The sequence below is a fragment of the Cygnus olor genome, chromosome 4 (genome assembly GCF_009769625.2).
Source record: "Cygnus olor isolate bCygOlo1 chromosome 4, bCygOlo1.pri.v2, whole genome shotgun sequence".
In the NCBI taxonomy this organism is placed as follows: domain Eukaryota; kingdom Metazoa; phylum Chordata; class Aves; order Anseriformes; family Anatidae; genus Cygnus; species Cygnus olor.
In genome coordinates this window covers 50551197-50571288 of record NC_049172.1, presented here as the reverse complement: position 1 = coordinate 50571288, position 20092 = coordinate 50551197, and the positions used below count along the sequence as shown (strand labels likewise).

Here is a 20092-nt window from a genome sequence, read left to right as displayed (position 1 = left end):
AGCAGCTGCAGGGGCTTACTCGGCTCCTCCTAGGGGCTAGCCAGTTTGGGAGGGTAGTGGGAGGCCACAGAGGGAATGGCATTAGAACAACCAGCAACGTGAGCAGGAATGTTTTGCTCGATCCTATGCATTATATATATATATAGTTTTACCACAGGGGTAAAATCAGCCCTCATTTGACATATAAAAAATATCAATGCCTAAGAATAGAGAAGAAAAGAACCACGGCACTGTGATGAACAATTCTGATGTCAAAGGGAAGATCAGTAAGGGCTGGGAGAAGTTACACTGGCAGATTTACTCTTTTTTTTTTTTTCGGTTTGGTTTGCTTTTTGGTATGTTTTTAGGACATTCTCCAAACACAAGGGATGAGCAGAGGTTCCTTTCCAAGTGCCACCAAAGCCAACACAGAGGCCAGAGCCGACAGGTCCATGGCACCCAGTGCTCCACAGCCATCCCCCAAACCCCGCAGCCGCCCCCCAAACCCCACAGCCATCCCCCAAACCCCGCAGCCATCCCCCAAACCCCGCAGCCATCCCCCAAACCCCACAGCTGCCCCCCAAACTCCGCGGGTGCGACTCGGGCCCAGCGGGCTGACGCTAGGTGGCGACGGCCGCCTGCCGTATGGTGCCAAACGGCCCCGCGATGCCTCCAAACAGGAGAAAAAAAAAGGGCAAAGGTGGAAGTTTATTTATCCTGTGGGTTTTAATAATGCAGCCGAAAGCCATTTGTCAAGTGAAGTATTGTCGTTTTCTCTCCAGGCTCAAGTACAGGAGTAGTATCCCCGGCTTTACTGCTAATTCGGTTTGCATATAACTCCCTGAAAGGAAGGTGTGGGGAGCTGGGGGTCGGCCTCTTCTCACAGATAACTAGTGATACGACCAGAGGGAATGGCCTCCAGTTGCGCCAGGGGAGGTTTAGGTTGGAAATGAGGAGACATTTCTTCTCAGAAAGAGCAGTCAGGGATTGGGACGGGTTGCCCAGGGAGGTGGTGGAGTCACCGTCCCTGGGGGTGTTCAAGGAAAGGTTGGGCATGGTGCTTATGGGACATGGTTTAGTGGGTGACATTGGTGGTAGGGGGATGGTTGGACCAGATGGTCTTGGAGGTCTTTTCCAACCTTAATGATTCTATGATCATTATTCCCACTACAATTCCCACTATTGCAACTACATTTAAAACTGGTCGTACTTCTTTCTTGGCCGTAAACCTTAACTATTTTTGTCAGTATTAGCACATTGCCTTCAGTCTTGTTAAACACAAATCAGAAATGTATCAGTTAAGCATAAATGTAATGTAATTGCCAAGTTAGGTCTACGCTATGCTCTATCTGTATTCCCTCTGTCCCCTCTCAGTCACAAATTTTCATGAAAACGTCAACAAGAAGATATTTAAAGCATACCAGCTTTTTTCAGTATGTGTGTAAATGCAGCATTTCAAACTTCCCACATGTCTGAAAATTGTTCACTTTTCAATTATTTTGCATTCTGAAGAAGACTTGCCTCTTTTTCCTGCTAACAAAAAAGTGCCTAGGGAAAACTGTTTTCAGAATCTCCTGAGCGCAATGAAATATTTTCCCTTACAGAGCTGGCTTGTTAATAAAGGCGTGTCAGGAGAGTTCTCAGTAAATTTTAGAAACTTTTTGGAATGGTTTAACAGACGATTGCTTCATATGGGTGGAGTCATAAAAGGCTTCACTTGATGATAGTCAAGTGCATGAAACTGGTGTCATCTGTAAACAAATATAAATCACGGATCTTCTTGACAACAGAAAATCTTTTCCCAGTGTTCTGAGTCACCTCAGTCTCATCACAGCATTTTAAGTACGCTGAGCTCAGCGGGTTTCTAAAGAGCAATTATTTCCAAGTGATGGATAAACATGAAATACTGGTAACTATCTCCACTACAAAAATGAATTTACATTTGTTAATGAACAGTACATGCAGATATGCAAAAAAATCAAGGAGCAAAAGACCTTAAATCTGTGGAAGGTACTCGGATACCGTGATGATGAACCGAGGGTGAACAGTCAGATGTTACTTGGGGTGTCTGCAGTGATATGAAAGATTTATTACAATGCTCAACTGTGATGACAGTCTGTGAAAAGGGTCATCAGCCTAAATTAATTATACAAATTATAAGGATTGAACCATGTATTTATTCATACATTTTCTAGCCACATGGCATGCCATGAATTCTAGTCTCATTAGAAATCTGTTTGTGCAGTATCCTAGACTTGCTCTTCTTCCAGATCTGGAGCATAAAAGCATGTTTAAACATGGTTGTGGTCAAACTGCTAACATCTTCTTTCCTGTGCAGATTAAAAAAAAAAAAAAAAAAGTCTGTTAATTAATGCCAAAGAGATATACTTTGTATTTGGTGATACCCAAGATAAATGTATTTCAATAGCAGAACTCAAATGGGATTTTACCTGCCCTTCGGACAGGCTTATAACTTAGTAAGAAGACCAGCATATTGAATGCAGTTCCTTTTTCACACAGGGTAGCATCAGTAGTAAATACAGCATGTCATCTGCCTTTAAAAAGATTTGTAAAGGCTTTTAAAATGTATTTTGCCCACAGGTGTTGTTGAAAAGTCTAGTGCTGTTCACAGTTTCTAAAACACAGTTACTGAAGATGTGTTCAAAAGCCCTGACTGTATTTCTGTATTTCCAGCTAACCTAAGTCTAACCCAATGCACTAAATATGTTTTCACACCACTGACATGGCCAGATACACTCAGAGACATCTTTCATAAATAATTAAAGTTACAATGTAGGTTCTTTCAGTAGAATTTTGAAACTAATTCTGAAAAGGATGTACACTTATTCCACTGTGAATGCAATGTTTGTGCACGCTAGCTATTGTAATGACAAATGATTCTTTCTATTTTGCCAAACTTTAGATAAACACTGCCTAACAAGAACATGTGTGGGCCTGTTGAACACCTCCTTTGAAAAGTCTGGCAGGCAACAATCTTCCTCAGGAGACTAAACAAAGCCGCTTGAAAAGCCATCTAGTTTTCCATATTGAAGTTAAATATTTGCTACAAATGTTAACTTCCCGCTGTGCACCTGTCCATCTTCATGTATTCTTCCCTCTGAGGGATCTTTTGTTATTTCAGGTGACAACTGAAATAAAGGTTTCAAAGTCAGAATCTAACAATTTCACCAGATACAGAAGCAGCAACACAGCAAATTACAGCTGTAAAAAATACAGAGTTGTCCATGCTAGAGAGCTAAAAGGGCATCAAAGCAGGGCTCCTGATGGCCTTTTTCTCAGGAACCACTTGCCAGCTGCATGCTGAATTATTTGTGTGACGTGGGAGCTTTGCCCAGGCATCTTTTCCTTTGGAGGGATTGCTCCTCATTTCTTCTCACCATGTGAGTGAAGAACCTGCCCTGAGTCAGAAAAGAGAAGCACGCACACAGATAGAGACCATTGTCCTTAAGCTTTGCTGTTATCCATTTCAATATTACAGATCCCCGATCGTGTTATCTGTGCACTGAGGGGCTTTCAGAGTCCCTGAGACTCTGCAGAAATGCTGCTTTCCCCTTCCCTCTCTCTGCACAAAAAAAGGAGACAGCGTAGACAAAAACTGCAGCTGCTCAGAAGAAAAAAAAAAAAAAGAAAAAAAAGTCTGCAACAGGTCTAATTCACTTGCAGAGGAATTTCTCTTGCCCTTCTGACAGTGGAAAGATTTCATTTTTGTGGCTTTAGTATCAATTAAAGATATTTCTGTAACAAACAGACGGGTCTCTGCTTGGGTGTGGTCTCATATCTGGCCAGCACAAGCTTGGAATTTGTAGAGTGAGCTGCTTATGGAAGCCCATTATTGGCCTGATATTTAATGGGAGGCTTCTGGTCCAAGCTTTCTTTCCCCTGAGCTCCCAAAATGTGACAAGGGCACCCTCTGCATGAGAGTGAATGAGAAAACAAGATTATGGTCCTTGCTCTTCAAGTCCAGACTATGGTGCCTATTAACCAGTGACTCCCTTTGTTCATCTCAATTGCCTTTATGCTTTGGAAAAATAGCAGATGATTCAGCAGTATTCAAACTTTTTTTTTTCTCACTTTCCTCCCCACTACCCACACATCTTTGCAGCGTGTATCTTGTCAGGAGAAATAACTGCGAGTGCTGCTGGCAGCAAAGCAATGGTATCAGCAGGGGACAGAAACCTGGGGTAGGGAACCGTGGGGACAGACAGACCACAAAAGGGACTGGGGAAAGACAGGAGGAAGACTGAAGCAGAGGACAGGCAGGATGTCGGCAGCCCCCAGAGCACTCCTGGAGCTGTGGCATTACATCCCATTGTGATGACTGATGCCCTGTGATGACACAATCACAACAAACAGCTGCAGTTTGACTCAGCACCCCCAGGAGCCCAGGGCTCTCTCTGGTCCCAGTTCTTCTCTGCGCTGTCTGCCTCATTCCTCCAGCACAGCCCTTCTTCAGGCCTCACTCACTTTCTTCCCCTCCTGTCACCAGCCATCAGCCCCATCCTGATCCCAGTAGCTGCAGGACAGATAGGACCAAACTGCTCCTACTCTCTTATAAAAGCATGATTTATGCAGGTGGCCAACATCTGGTCTGAGGATAGTTAAAGAATAAGGAAGCTACACTGTATGATCATTGTATAAATACTCTGAGTTAAAATAAACTTCTCAATATAAGACTGCTTTTACACCCACCAACCATTGAACTGTCAGCAGTGTCACCAGAAGTGTCACAGGGTCACCAAATGTCCTTATTATTAAAAACTTTATTGCTTTTCTTGCCGTTTGGAGGACTGCAAGTTCTGTTAATAAAATTAACTGTGCTGATAGAACATATCTGGATTTCATTAAGGCACTTGGTACCAAGTGATACAGAGAATGAACTGTATTTACAAACTTGTTTACAGAGCAATCTCCAATTAATTGGAGAGCAACTAATGGTTATTCATGTAGCATCAATGAGCAGAGTGATACCTAGCAGAGTCCCAAAGGCCTTGGGACTTACTTGTTTCATGGGCCAAAACTGTTTTAATACTTTTATACTTTTGACAATTAGGCATACCTGTAGTAGTTTTCTTCTGTTAAAAAGTTTGCTTTGCCAGCAAATAATGAAAGCTGATTTCCCTGATAGTAACTTTATTAACTGCTTTATTAACTTTAGAAACTGCTTTATTAAAATATCCCAGCCGAGAAGTACTTTGATGCAGTTAAACACCAGGTGATACTTGTTCAGGTGAAACTATTACATGAATAGTATTTATGGATTAAAGGCCTGGATTCTGGAAGAGTCTGACTGTGACGGCAGATAACTACCTCAGCACAACTCTCAAACAAGGGTGTGCAGAAAGAGGTAAGAATTTTTAACTGGGGAGCGCTGCATAAAGCAATAAAGCAACCCCATCCTGCTCTCCGCACGCCAACCTGCTGCACTTACGCCTAGCAGCCCACACCCCCAAATTTTCGGGGCGCTAGGGCGAGGCCCTCCCCGCAGCGAGCAGCACGCCCCCACCCCCTCACCCCAACCGCCGCACCCCAACTGAGGGCGAAGCGAGCTCGGGCGGGCGGGCGGCGGCGGCGCTCTCCGTCTGAGCGCCCTGACGTCACGCGGCGGGGCGGCCCGGAGGGAGGCGACAAGATGGCGGCGGCGGCGGCCGGACGCGAGCCCTCCGCCCTCTCCGCCGCCGCCCGCCGGCGCCGCTGAGGAGGAGGCGGTAGCGCCCGCCCCGCTCCGCCCTCCTCCCCTCCCTCAGCCGCGGGCCGCCCGGCCATGTAGACGGGGCGGAGGAGCCCCCTCCCCTCAGCCGCCATGGAGGACGCGGTCCCGGGCGTGAACGCGGACGCGGAGGTGCGGAAGCTGCAGGAGCTGGTGAAGAAGCTGGAGAAGCAGAACGAGCAGCTCCGCAGCCGCCACGCCGCCCTGCCCGCCGGCCCCGCCAGCCCCAAGCGGCCCCCGGCCGGCAGCGGGGCCTCACCGGGGTCCCCCCTCCTCGCCGCCGCCGCCTCCTCCCTACCGGCCGACGGCCGCTGCCTCAGCCCCAGCCCCGGCCCCAGGGCCGCGGGGCGGCGGCCGCCCCCCGAGGAGCCCGGCGGGGAAGGCGACGGCCTGCTGGACGACGCGGCGCTGCTGCGGCCCGACGAGCTGGAGCGCCTGGCCGGCTGCGAGGAGGACGAGACCGGCTGGTGAGGAAGGCGGCTCCGGGGGGCCCCGGCTCCAGGCGGTGATCTGGGGGCTTTGTGCGGGGAGGCAGCCTCGCCCTGCGGGGCTTGGCGAAGGGCTCGTGGCTCTGAGGGTTCGGGGGCCGCACATGGCGGTACTCCTCCTCCCCGAGGCCCCGCAGCTTTTGTTTGTTGGGCCGCGGTGGGGGTATGCCGAGAGCCGGCTCCGGTCGGGCCGCCGAGGCGGTGGGATGGGGTGGCACGGGTTGGGAAGGCGGGGAGGTGTTGGGGGACCTGTGGAAGGATTTTTGGGGTGGCGCAGGGTGAGCCACGGTGCTGTGCTACTTCCTGAAACGCATCAGGCAGGTTGAAAGCTGGGATTTCTTCTCGCTATAAAGGCAGCAAATGTGATGTGCTCCTTCATCTCAGAAATGTGTTGGCTTGCACGGTTTCACTTATTGCTAGCTTTATAACACCACAGTTTACTTTAGGCAATCCCTCTTTTTTTTTTAAATGGACTGCTTACCCTGCTGCTCCAGCAGAAACACCGGCGGGTGTTTGGTCACCTTCTCTTTGTGACAGTTTGATGAGCTTCTACTGTGAATCAAGAAGGTTTCCTTTCTCTTAACGTCATGCTGTTCTCCAGCTGTCTTTCTGAAGTTTCCCATGGCACTAGTTGAGGAGCAACATAAGAGCTCTGGGAGAAGCAGTGGGGAGGAGCATGGTATCAACGGGGAAATGCAGGGCAAATGTGTACTGCGAGGAAAAGAGTAACAAAAGCAGTCTGACTGGGCTCAGAGATGGTTATAAAGTTCAGCTGCAAAGGTCTTTTTCTAGAACTGACACCCTTACAAACAGACTTTTGTTAAAAAAAGAAAATCAGAGTAATTAATGCTATTAAAAACACTTAAATGATTTCATGCGTGGGCAATGTTTTGTTGCTCAGGGAGAATACAGTGTGTATATTTCCTCAGATAAGTTATTAAGCTATTAGCCTGACATCCAGCCTGATCCACTAGAGAAGTATGAGAGCATAAATTTATTCTGATCCAACACAAGCCTACTAAAATAAAACAAGGCATCATCTTCCAGATGATGAGTCCGTGCAGAACAGCTACTCTTATTTCCCAACTTATGCCTTGTAATCTACTGGTTTATAGCACGTTAGGGAAATAAAATATTCTGAATTTGTATTGTAAGTTTGGAGCGGGATGGAAAAATTTGTGAGTGTCATGTTTTCTAGTGACAATAGCTGTTATTGTTTTTATTCTAATCCTAAATCATAGGAACCATAATACGTCTCTTCAGTGAAAGTTGATGTCACAACAGCATACGGTGACAGTGATGACATAAATGCAGCGTGGTTTTGTTTACGCAGCTCTGGGCGCTCGTGGGCAGGCGGCAGAGTTCACTCAGCACCGCGCTTTCTGGTGTCAGGTGTTTGGCACTTATGCTGCCTGTTATTGTGGCTTCAGTTGTGTTTCTATGCAAATTCCAGTCCTCAAAAGACAACAGAACTGAAGTGCAGTTTGCTGCAAGTCTTCGCTCCTTTCCTAATATTATAGTGACTATAACACTAAATTTCTGTCTCAGATGTAGGACAGTGACTGAGAGATAAAAGAACTTGAAATGAGTAGTTTTAAACATTTACTTGTTGTAGCACATGTCAAGAAATATCAATATGTAATTAAAAAAACCTTTGTGCTTTCGTGCTGTAATTTACTATGCACTTAATGATAGATGTGGTTTGGTTAGATTGAAAAGTTGGCAGGTGGATTTTTTTTTCCAGATTTTTTTTAAGTGGAAATCAAACTCCTGCAATTTCTGAAGACCATTTAATTCAACTGTTGAGGCACTAAGTAGTCTTAAGACACTTTTTTCTTATGAAGGTAGGATGACTTTATCCTCACAGAGCCATAGAATGGCTTGGGTTGGAAGGGACCTCAAAGATCTTCTAGTTCCACCCCCCTCTGCCATAGGCAGGAACGCCAATTTAAAAAAAAAATCAAACCAGATCTTTGTGCATTTGGTAAACAGAGGTTATTGCTCTAAATGAAGCTGGAAATCTTGAGAGCGCTAGTGGATCAGCCAAAAAGAAACAACTCTGAAAATAGAAGGGATGATGTAAGTGGATTTCTCTTAAACTTTTGTAAAGATCCTACTCTTAAGGCCTTGCTTACGCAAGGCCACTCAACAAGTAGTTGAATCAACTGTGAAAAGAGTGAATGTACTCAACTAAAATTAATCCTTGTGTGAACTCTTCGTGATTCAAGTGGATTTGGATCACTCCTGCTTATCCCAAAATCCCATTTGAACTGTAGGATTATACCTCTGTGGAGGTACAATCCACTTACCAATTGAGGAAACCTCAGATGGAAAGAAACTAAATTTAAATCACAGCTCGAGCATTAAAAGTTGGTTCATCTGTTGATTCGTCTGTACAGAGAAGCCTAGATTTGTCTTGGCTGCTGACTTCAGGAGGATGTTGCTGTGGGAGATAATAGATGAAGAAGGGTGCTGGTTCTCTCAGCTTTGTGTAATGTGGGCATTTTTTCAGTCTGTATTCACAGACCTCGTCATGAAGTGGTCTGCGGCCTCATTGTGGCAGAAGAAATACCTTTCTTCACTGCTAAAACTGTATTATTTTACATTTAATGCTCACACTAGATTAGTGCTTCCGAATCCTAGTTAAGGGGCTCAGACTTTATTCCTAATATGGTCCTGACGTTGCAAATAGCCCCATGCACACATGCCCAGTGTACTGAACTTTACCTAGTCCTGCTGAGAGTTTGTTTTAGGCTTACTAATGACTTTATCAAGAAGTTAACGCTAATTTTGGCGATGCATTTGTATAAGTGTGCCTGTTTAGCTGTTCTTGAGCCAGTCTGGATTGATTTTTTTTTTTTTTTTTTTCAGATTTCAGTGTGATCAGGTCTTTCTGTAAACCGATTAAAAAGACAGGAGGGCGGGAAGGGGGACTGGAGTGGAGAAGGGCCGGAGTGGAGAGGCAGGAGGCAGTACACAGCTGCCTGGCATGCTGGCGTGACAAGGTTGGGCGTGAGCATGTAGCGCACCGGAGATGACTCGCTAACAGTACGCAGGGTGGCCTGCTGTGCTGCTGCTTAAAAGTGAGCTGTCTCCAGTTTATTGCAGGATAAGTGTGCACACGTGGACAATTACCGTAGCGTAGTTAACGTACGGTGGATCCACGCTGTAACTGGCTTTGCGGTAACTTGTTGCACGGTCACTTTCAGAGAAACTTTCTTTTAAAAGGGAGAGCAAAACCTGTGGTGATTTTTTTTTCCCAAACTTGTATGCAGCATGTGCACAGCAGAGTGTAGCAAACTTCGGAGCAGTTGCATCCTCTTTAAATGATGCTGCTATAAAAGGCAGCCTGTGCTGACCGGTGTTTTCATGTCACGTTTCACTTCAGTTTCAAGCCTCCCTGGTAGGGCAGGAGTAGCCCATGGCTGGCTGACTTCGTTTCTAGACAGAAGGCATTTGCTGGATGTTTAAAGTTAAATTACTGGAATTAGTTGTTCACGTTAATATTTCAAATAAATATTTTCAGTGTTTTTGAAGGCCTTGTATTGGTTGGGTAGCCTGTTTAAAATGGAAAGCAAATACTCTTACTACTCCATGTGCTGTCGTTCAGCAGCTATTTCTGTAAAAGTGATACCTATTTTTAATAGTTTACACTTCTGTTCTAGTCATCCGTTCCAATTAGCTGGCTATGGTGCTGTTCTGAGAGAGGATAAAAATACAATTCTCATCTGTAATGATTCGCAGTGATCGTCTTTCATCTCATTGCTTAATGTTCAGTGAGCACTGGCTTTGCGTTTCGGGACTCTAAAGTATGCCATGGTAAACTAGCAAAACGTTGGGTGTTTTAGGCTAGAGCTGCACCTGGGTGACATCCCGCTGCTGGAATTGCATTGCAGAATTTCCTGTTGGGCTGCTAAAACTGCTCTGTGTCAATGTGGCGTGGGCCTCTTGGAAACCGAACAGGTTCGGATCAATTCCAGCCTGGTGATTTAAGTAAAAGAGAAAGCAATGCTTTTCATTTTCTGGCGGACTAAGTATGAATCTGATTTGAAGTCTGTGGTGTTTTTTTTAACCAAATTCAGATAAAGGCTCCTCAAACTAGGAGACAACGTGACAAGAAGCATGTGAGATGAGTAAGGATTACAGAAATTATCAGCTAATTAAATGTAACAACTGGTAACATCAGAGACTAATGTCCTTGAGATATCCATTTTATTGTGAAATAGATGTTTGGGGACTGCTGAAAGAATCCCAGGGAATAATTTTTTTCCGTTTCTGACTCTGTGTGATATTTATGGCTTTTAAATACGGTTGATATTTATATATCATGAAAGCTTTGGTACAGATTTCCTTTATTGTCTTAAAAATATTGCTAAAATGTACCTCATAATCATGTCTTGTTTAGGCATGGTCCACATTTCTGCCTTCTTGTAGGTGTTGGTAGAGCTCTTGAGCCTAGTAATTAAACAGGCTTATTTTGGAACATGTTTAACAGGACACGAAACTTCTCAACTTCTTTCCCTGTAAGTAACAATACCATATTAGAGTATGCGTGCTCTAACAAATTCCTTGTGAGAACCTTCCCAAAGTCTGTACAGAGTTTGTGTGACAGTTCCAGGAAAGCTGCATCATGGTGTTACAGGAGTCTTCCAAGCTCTTGAAGGCCTCTTGTCCTTTTTTTTTTTTTACAGTATCTCTCTCAGACAGTAACATATTCCTTTGAGATGAGGAAATGAGCGAGGGCTATAATTTCCAGAAACTAACCGGTCTTTAATTGTTGTGGTAGTTTTGCTCCCAGGTGCGCTTTGCAAGCCCTGAAACTTTCCACTTCTACTTGAAAATAACACCATGTAGTTAGAAGTGCAATTATAATAGGAGGATTTAATGAGACTTGTCCGATTAGAAAGTCCAGATTCTTTAACTCTCTACTGGTATAAAGGCTGTCAAAGCATTTTTGTAGTATTCATCTCCTTGTTTTTGAGGGACAGCCGGTACTTGACAGGGGTGCAGGAGGAGGCAAAAGGAAGTCTGTGGGCCAAGTATGTTCAGGGATGCTAAATAGTGTTTTTTCTTTAAAACCAGAGGGTCTCGTCAGTTTTTCACCTGTAGCTGTTTATTCAAAATTCACCTTAAAATTTATCTCAAAGTGCTCCAAAAAGTATCTCCAAGAATTTTAGATTCATCTAAAAGTTTAGGTTGATGATGTTTTGTCCAAAACTGGATTTCCAAGGCTGTCCTATATTCCTGTCTGTTGCTTTATTTACTTTTAGTAGCTTTACCTCGTGTTTTTTCCCCTCTCTTCTAGGGGAGTGTCTTACTGATCTGTCCTTAGATATCCGTTTTTCCTTTGGGTCTTCTCTTCAAGTTGCTTTCTTCATCCCACTTTTGTCTGTGATGTGTTTTGTCCACTGATGTTTCCTTGTCTCTATCATGTGTGACTGTTTTTGCTTAAAGCTAATGTGACCAAAATAAGCAAGCTTTAACTCCAGGTCCTTCGGCTTGCCATCTTCCATCTAATCTGATCTGCGATTTCACATTTATCTGTGCGTTCTTCTTCTGCACTTGAGCAGCAGAAGGGTTTTGGTTCAGAAAGACTCCTCCTTTCTTCCTGGTTAGAAGCTTGGCTTCTGGCTCCGTGCCTGTGGCAACTAGCTGCTTGTATTGTAACGCGGTGCGATGGAAGGTGCTCATCAGGTGAGGTAATGATTATGGAACTAATCCGTTCCTGTCTCAGTGTCCTGTCCTCTTTCTTCAGAGCTTCTTCCAGCTCAGCTGTGTCCCAGTGCAGCGTGCTGTGGCTTGCCATGTTAGGCTGGCATTATCATATGAGCGTGTAGTGACAGTTGTCTTTCTGCAAAAGCTCTTCCCTTTTTGTGCCGTGTCTTCCTAGGATTAATCTGTAGAGTCCCTGACTACTTAAAATTTCAGATTGGTGCCGCTGTGACATAGCGACTAGTGTTACAGCTGAAGGAAGGAAATGGTACAGTGTGCAGCACAGTCGTAGTGCCTGGGCTTCTTAGTATCCTTTCAAATCAGGTGAAAGCCCCTGAGCTTCTTTCTGTGTACTGTTTTCTTTTACTTGATCTTGTGGCACTAAACTCTGGTTGTGTCCCTATTCTCTTGTGGATCACAGTGCAATTTTTCTGGTGTGCTAACATTTGAAATATGGGTGGTAACCGTAAGCTGTCAGCTTCCTCAATCGTTTTCCATTTCCTGTTTTTAGAAGGTGATTTAGTGGTGTTTAAAGGTGTATGAAGCCATTGGTGATCTTCAGCCTTAGAGTTGCCGTGCTGCCAATCAGCAGTCACGGTGCTGTTGAACATGTGAAGAGGTACAAATGGGAACAAGTCTTTTCTGGGAAGCTCTTCAGCTAGAGGGGGCCTGCAGCCTTTGAGTCAAGCAGTAGTTTGACAGAGATGATTGCTTAGCTTTATGAGGGAATTTCTACATGCTTATTTTAATTCTGCAGTATCCTTTCTGTTCTTTTTTCCTTTCTGCTATTGGGAACAGAGAGTGGAAGTGTGACTCCAGTCCTTCGCCTTGCCATTGATCTTGATTTTCTTGATTAAAATTAGGCAAAGCGAGAAGAACTGTGTCAGTTTAAAAAATTAAGATTGGCTGTTCTTTCTCAGATGCAGAATAACGATCGCTGCTTTGTAATAATGAGAATTGATAATTGCACAATGTAAAAGAAACTGTCTTGAAAGAGTCATTGTGTTACTGCATTGATGCACATGTGCTTATCATGAGGTAGTGGACTAGCATGAAATAATCTCAAGTTCTGCCTTTCTTGATCTGTAGGGTGAAACAAAAACGTTCAAAGGCAAAGCGACTGGCTGGAAAGAGGTGGGAGAGTCTGCAGTATGTGTTTGGTCTGAAGGGGAGTGGGAAAGTAGGAGCTGTGTGAGCCTGAATTGTTTCAGTAGATAAACTATTTGTGAAACAAATGCAACAGCTGCAAATTGCAGAAAATAATGTGGTGGAGCTTAAAAGATCAGGTGCCATTTTGATCAGTCTTGTAGGTTCATTCAGGATAACCGTTGTGTGCATCTTTAAAAAGGGGACGTGTATTTTAATTTCTTGCCTGTTGCACTGGGTATTACTGTAAACACTTCAAACGTGCATGGAACTTCTCAAACACAGCACGGCATGCCAGCTATCCAGGGAGCTGGGAGTCCTCTCCGCACAGCACACGGGTTGGCTTTGTTGCATTTGATGCTTCTCTGTACTGTGTAACCCTGTCTTAGGACAGACAAGAGTGCAGGAAAGACAGTAAAAGTACATTCAAAGTGTTAGAGAGCTAGTAAGTGTTAAACGTTGTCATTAACTCCATGTAGATAACTGCATAAAGTACAGCGATTTGTGTTGTGTAATTGTTGCCATAGAACTGTGAAAATCAAGAAGTTCCTGTCCTTTCCAGGGATATTCGATGATATAAATATGTGATGGATTCTTAGCTTTTCTTAGGGGCAGTGCTTACAAGGATCTCTACAAAATCAGTGGTACCCTCTGCCCCGTGTCATGCTGGGCATTAAGCTGCATGGGCAGCATTTGTTTTGTTTTTCGTTTGCATTGTTACAAGCTGCTTTGGTTTTGTGTGAAAACATGGTAAGTAGTCATAATCCTCCGTTCTGCATTTGCAGACGTAGCCTTTTAGTTGTGGTGTTTGGGGGAAGAATGTATTAGAGTATGCTCTGGACAAAGTGATCAGTGTTTTGGGTAAGATGTTCCTGGTGATTTTTAAATATGCTTTTTGGGAAGCTCTTGTAAGAAGCAACCTTAATAGCAGTAATTAAAAATAAAATTCTTTCAAGCTGTTTATAAAAACAAACCAAGAACTACAGAAGAAGGGTCAGTTAATAATCTCTTAATAGACCAGTGGAGAATAATGTCTGTGTTGCTGCTGTCATTGGCATAAAGGGAACAGGAAGTTGTGTGTAGAAGCATACTGGCTAGGCTGTCAAATGCTCCTAAGCCACAGTGTGAAGCATACAACCATATTCACTTGGGATACGAAGTCTGTCATTGGATACTCCTAGAAGAAACACTCATTTAACCATTTCTGCACATGCAAAAGCTCTAGGTAGAGCTGCAGATCTTGCAGATCACAGTTGTCTTTTGCTGAAGCAAATGTCCAAGTTTGCTTTTAGTCCAAAGATAAGGCTTAAATATCCCCCTTGTGAGTGATTGGATTTGACTTTGCCTTTAAATTGTTTGTTGAGGGAGGGTGAGTTTTCAGCTACATGTTTAGAGGCTTTCAAATGGAATATTTATTTCTTCCATCGTGGAATGCTGAAGTTAAAATAGATGAATGGGGCTGCTGATGGGCAAAGGCCTCAGCATGTCCTCCAGAACAATATGGTCTCATTGTTTCCCTTTACTCTCCTACATGCATTATCTGTTGTTCCTTGTTTTTAATGCTTGACTGTCCACCCCTTAGGACAAAGATAGTCTCTTTGTTCTGTGTTCAAATGAAAATTAAAGGATCAGGTGCTATGGTACAAGTTATAAGTAGAAAGAAAATGCGTATCATTCAAGGATACTGAAATAGGAGATGTGTCTTGTGTACTTCAGTACTGTTGCTTGGCTATTAAGGTGCTTATCACTTGCCAACATCTTTGCATTTAGGAAAACTACAGTTGCATGCTGGGTAGTGCTTCATTTCCTTCTTTAAGGTGAATATTACTTAAATCAATAAGATCAGTCCTCAGTTGTGTGTTTATGTGACAGAGTGAAATTGTCCATATACCTGTGTTTGAAAAGGAAAGATGTTTGTTTCTGGCATATCAATCAGTTTTTCACAGAGTAGCAATGTAGGCATCAGCTCTTGACAGAAGTCTTTGGATAGCCATGTGTTATTAGTATTACCGTGTATCCAAAATCGTTAATTTTAAACTAAAGCTTGTGCTTTCATTATATTTTGGGATTGTACTGTAGGTAGAGTACAAGAATGGAAATAGCGTACTATGCAGTATTTTCTTACATGCCCTTTTTAATGCCCATTTGATCTTCATAATTTTTATTTCTTCTTTTCAGGCTATATACATCCCCAAAGAAGAGACTGACTCCAGTGCAAAAATCTGTTAGTCCGTTAGTTTGGTGCAGGCAGGTGTTGGATTACCCAAGTCCTGACATTGAAAGTGCTAAAAAGTCACTGATCCACAGGCTGGAACAGACGATGTCAGGTGAGTTCCTTCATACTAACACCACTGGGTTGTGCATATTTGTTCTGAAGAGAGTTTAGAGGGATCAGAATCAGCCGATAATAGCTGTGAGAGGAAAGGATGAGATGCAGCAGTTACTTCTGTCTAAAGTTGTCGTGGTCTGCAAACAGTGATCCATTCTCCTAATTTTCTGCAGTGACTAAAATGAAAGGAAGCGTTAGCCAGGAGTCAGGATTGCAGAGTTACTTCACCTGCGTAGTAAAAATGCGTTTCTTTCTGAAAACTTTTGGCCGATGTCATTACCTTGGAGATCTTGCTTTAAAGTAGAAGGCTGTATTAAACTAGCATAATTGTTGTGCGATGTCAGTACGTTACCACAGAGATTAGTTTTTTGCTAGATGAGCTACTTTATTCCATCTAAGAAAATGAAGGCTGAATTTCTTGAATACTTTGGGGGAGGTAATATTGATTCATTTTCTTCCCATCCCAAGTAATCTAAGATGATGTCACCATTAGATTAAGAAGTTCAGAGTTTGATTCTTTCTTGACACAGCATAGTTGGTTATATTTGAATCTGGGAAAGGACTGAGTGCCTGGCCCACCTTGAGGAAGAAAGCATACTATTTTCATCCTTTCATTCTCAGCTTTTCTGATGTCAAATTAGCAGCAAAATGCTGAAGGTCTGATTAGGATTTTCTGTTCATCTGATTTCTTTGTTAACTTTCTTGATAACTTACCAGCAATACTTTTCCCAGTGAATGTTCTACATTTGTTTTAACCTCTCAGTCTTTTCCAAAAATTGCTTTATTTTATCTTTTGTTTGAGCCTATCTTTACTGGAGGGGAAAAAAAAGTTATGCTGAGATATTCCTTTCTCTCTTACTATGAATATCTATTCTTGTCCCATATGTCCATCTTCTTTTTGGTGCTATGTGACATTTTTAATTGTTATCTGCAGGAATTAACAGAATGATTGGACTTGAGCTAAGAATATCTGAAAACTTAGTTCCACAAGTGTTCCCAACCACCCTTCATACATAAACTTTGCTGAGTTTGACTGTAACTTTTTTCCCCTCTTTGGATTCTTCTCTGGAGCAATTCAGTCTTTATTCTGATTTGTACAAAGATTGTTCTTAATAAAACTTGAAAACATTGCTGGTAGATAACATGAAAATCCAGTTCTCATTTTTATAAAACTGGTGAGTAAAATGGTGAAAGTGCCTTTAGTATGAGTCACCTTTTTTCTTTCCGTATTTCTTGGGCTTTGTGTAAGCAGCCTTGACAAATGTCTATTAAAAGTTTTCCTGAACAGTTAACAGACTTCCTACAGGTATAGACTGAAATTCTAAACAATGAAAAGTGCCCAGGTCACAGGGATTTATGAAAAATTATGCAAATTTGGGAGCCTGAAGAATTTATGGTATGACTTAACTAAGTATTTAGGATTGTATAGTAGTTAGGTTAAACACGAATAATTTTGTCCTGTATTCAGAGGTGAGTAGAAATATTCCAGAAGTACCACAAATTCTGTGACCTCTAGAATATCTTTAAAAGTTCAGTCACGGTAGAAGCAGAGTGGCAGGACACTACCATATGAAATGGACGAACTTAAAAGTTTGATCATTCAAACTGAGTCTAGGCAACTTCACCTCTTTTTTTTTCCATATCCCTGAGAATCTGCTTCTGGCAGGGACACTTGCAAGAATACAGCAGATCGCCTATAGTACTAATTAGGGGAAAATATTACTGGTAGAAGAGACAGGCCGTAATACTGCTCGTTGGAGAAGATTGCATGGAAAAGTGAACTTGTAACAGAAAAAATTGTTCTTCAGAACAACCAGACCACTTGCAGCAGTAGGGTAGCAGGAAGCTCCACTGGAAAAGACAAATAGTGCCTCTTGTGTGATTCTACACCAGGATTTCCAGAATATTCTGGGCTTTGTATTTTACATCGCGTTTGTCCCTTGTGGACCCCTGTCACTTAACTGAAACAGTAGCTAGTAATAGGTTAAGAAATTTCAGTTCCAGTTTCCATTGATAATGCTTTTCGTACTACTGTTACTTTCTCTCCTGAATCCTTGTAGATGTTTCTTTTGCCTTGATGATTTTAGCTTTGTCAGCTCCTATTATATCTTTCTAATGTAATCTTATTGCTGGTTCTCAGTCTTAAATGTGCTCTTGTATTCCAGCTTTTCTTCTTTGTTCGTATAATCTTTTTCCATTGTGTGGTGATAAAGAAGGAAAGAGGGGCTTTCAGCTCCATGATCCTGTGAGCAGTTACTGAGAGTTCATGATGCACAATGCCTTCTTGCTCCTGAGTTCAAGTTTACAGTTGCAGAGAGTCCTGTGACTGGTGTTGGAAGAGTGTCCAGACTAGAGTGAACCTTAAGGCATATTCTGGTGCAAAGACTTCTCGTAGCCATGCCTCAAGTCCCTGGTCAAAAGTGCAGGAGTACATTTTATGTTGGCTGGAAATCAGCATTTCCACCACATGGTGATCTAAAATGGTGTTGGGTTTTACAAGTAAAGCACACGAAGAAAGCAACTCTAGGAGCACAGAAATACTACACCCAGGAGGAAGAACTTTTGGAAGAGATGCCACAAGACACAGTTGTATAGAACTAGAAAAGAGTAACTTTGGCCATGTTGCAATTTTTCCTGAGACAACAGTAATTTTTTTATTTAAATATTTGAAATTGAATGCATGATCACTACAGCCTGTAGAACTGTGCGTCTGTGTGTGCAGAAACTTAAATGTTTTCCGTGCTGAGTGTTTGATTTTTTTTTTAGTTAAGCACCGAGCTTGTTCAAAACCAACTATTATTTACCTAACCTTGGTCTCAGTGATGGAATTCCCTAATGATTGTTTTGAATTACCACAGTGACTACTAGAATAAATTTGTCACTTAATCATAACAAACACGTTTCAGATCTCTATCATTTGGAAAAGTTGGTCTTGATTCATAAAGTAGGTCTTCTGAACTACCTAAGCATCAGTTTTCTGCACACAAATTTTTCTATTCCTCTCTTCCAGAGCAAAAGAGAGATTCAAGACCAATTTAACCAGCTGTTGACTAAAATAAACTAGGTGCTGCGTGCTGTTTGTGAATGTTATGAAAGAAAATATACATTAATGTAAAAACGCTGATCATGTGGTGTTTTGAAGGCTAATGTGTAATCTTTTCTAACATAATGTTTCATTTAATATAAAATCAATTTCACGTTAAAATTGATCTTACTAATGTTGTCTGACAATCTTAAGCAAGACCGTATTTTGAGCTGTAAAACTACTGCCTTCCTAAATTAGAGAAATCCCTGTTGGAATTCTGTACCAGAAAAATGGTTTGGATAGAGCTCTTTTTTTTTTTTTCCTGGGGAAAAACACAGTGCTGAGGGAGGTAGAAGTTCGTACTTGCCTAGGATGAAAAATGCTGTACCACAAAAATTTCATCGTGTACCAGGGAGTACTTTTCTATATGTAACAGAAGAATGCTTTCTGTCATCTGAAGAAATCTGCATGTGATAAATATTTTGTCATTATGGATACGTATAAAGAGCCTGTTTTAAAGGTTAAGCAGTAATTCAATTGTTTCCAAATTTGTTTAACGTTTTGAAATGAAATACTTGTCTGTTTAGTAAATACAAAATAAAGAACTGTTGTGCATATTTATATTTTAGGGTTTTTTAAACCATCCTTTTCAGCAAGAGATGAGAAATTATTCTTCATGGTGTGAGAACAAAGATTCAGTTGGAATAGGTACTTTGGGGTTCCTACATGAATGCTAAAAGCACTTGCCATCAAGAGAGTTCTCGTCAGAGTCAAACAGAATACAGCCTGCTTGTAATTACCTGCCCTTTTAATTGAGCTTTGTAATAAAACCAGGTTTCCCTTCTGATATTCTCAAAATAAACTGGAGGTACCTTAAGAATACTGGCTAAAATTCATTGGATTCCGTAATTCATGAAATTAGCACATATCCTGTAAGACTTAGAGTGAAAGATCTAAAAAGTAGAATATAAAACTTCCATCTGTGTTTTTTGCACTCTAAAAATAATACTAATATTTACTGGTTTAAATACCAGAGAGGCTCTTTACAGAAGGTGCAGTTTAAGGAATCTGCTGTAAAATCAACTTCAATTTCTGCTCTTTCTGCCTCTGCTGCCTTCTGCTATCCATGGCTTGTATTGAACAGCTGAGGAGGTGGTGACCACGCACAGAGTGGAGCGGGAGGAGATGCTGAAGCAGGCTTTGCATCTGAAGGCAGTGTTTCATGCAACTGTAGTCTATTTGGCTTTTATAATGTCCAAATAAATAAAGATCTTACACCAAATAAAAATTTTTAATAAACAAATAATGTCAAGATGTCTGACATAGCAGAATGGAATACAGTTGTTTTAAATATGCTGCTATCAGTAGCCTAGTTGTTACTGCACTAGTTGAAACCCTTTTTCAGTTACAGAAATGTCACACTTTTCTTTGGAAGGGCTCAATTTCTGATTTTTTTTCCCCTAGAACCTGCTTGAGTGTATTGCCACACATCTGCGAGGCCTCTTGTCATTTTATAGTATATATGCATAGTTTCAAAATTCTTATGAAGTTTAGGTTCTATCAGCTAGGTGAGCTACAACTTAATCTAATCTAGATTTATACATCATAAAGTTTTGATCTCTAGCTTTCAGTTCAATATTTTGCGATGTACTTGCTTCTTTGTTCAAGTACAATTCAGTTATCAG

At 42.1% G+C, this 20092-nt stretch overlaps 1 protein-coding gene across 1 annotated transcript in view; it reads left to right on the top strand.

Moving 5' to 3' along the window:
• Positions 1-5623: 5623 nt before the first annotated feature.
• Positions 5624-20092, top strand: part of SLAIN2 (SLAIN motif family member 2) — a 35882-nt gene continuing 21413 nt past the window's right edge. Inside the window, 2 exon segments of the mRNA XM_040555377.1 lie at positions 5624-6174; positions 15232-15380. Of these exon segments, the coding sequence (XP_040411311.1) occupies positions 5801-6174; positions 15232-15380 (523 nt within the window). The 5' untranslated portion in view covers positions 5624-5800.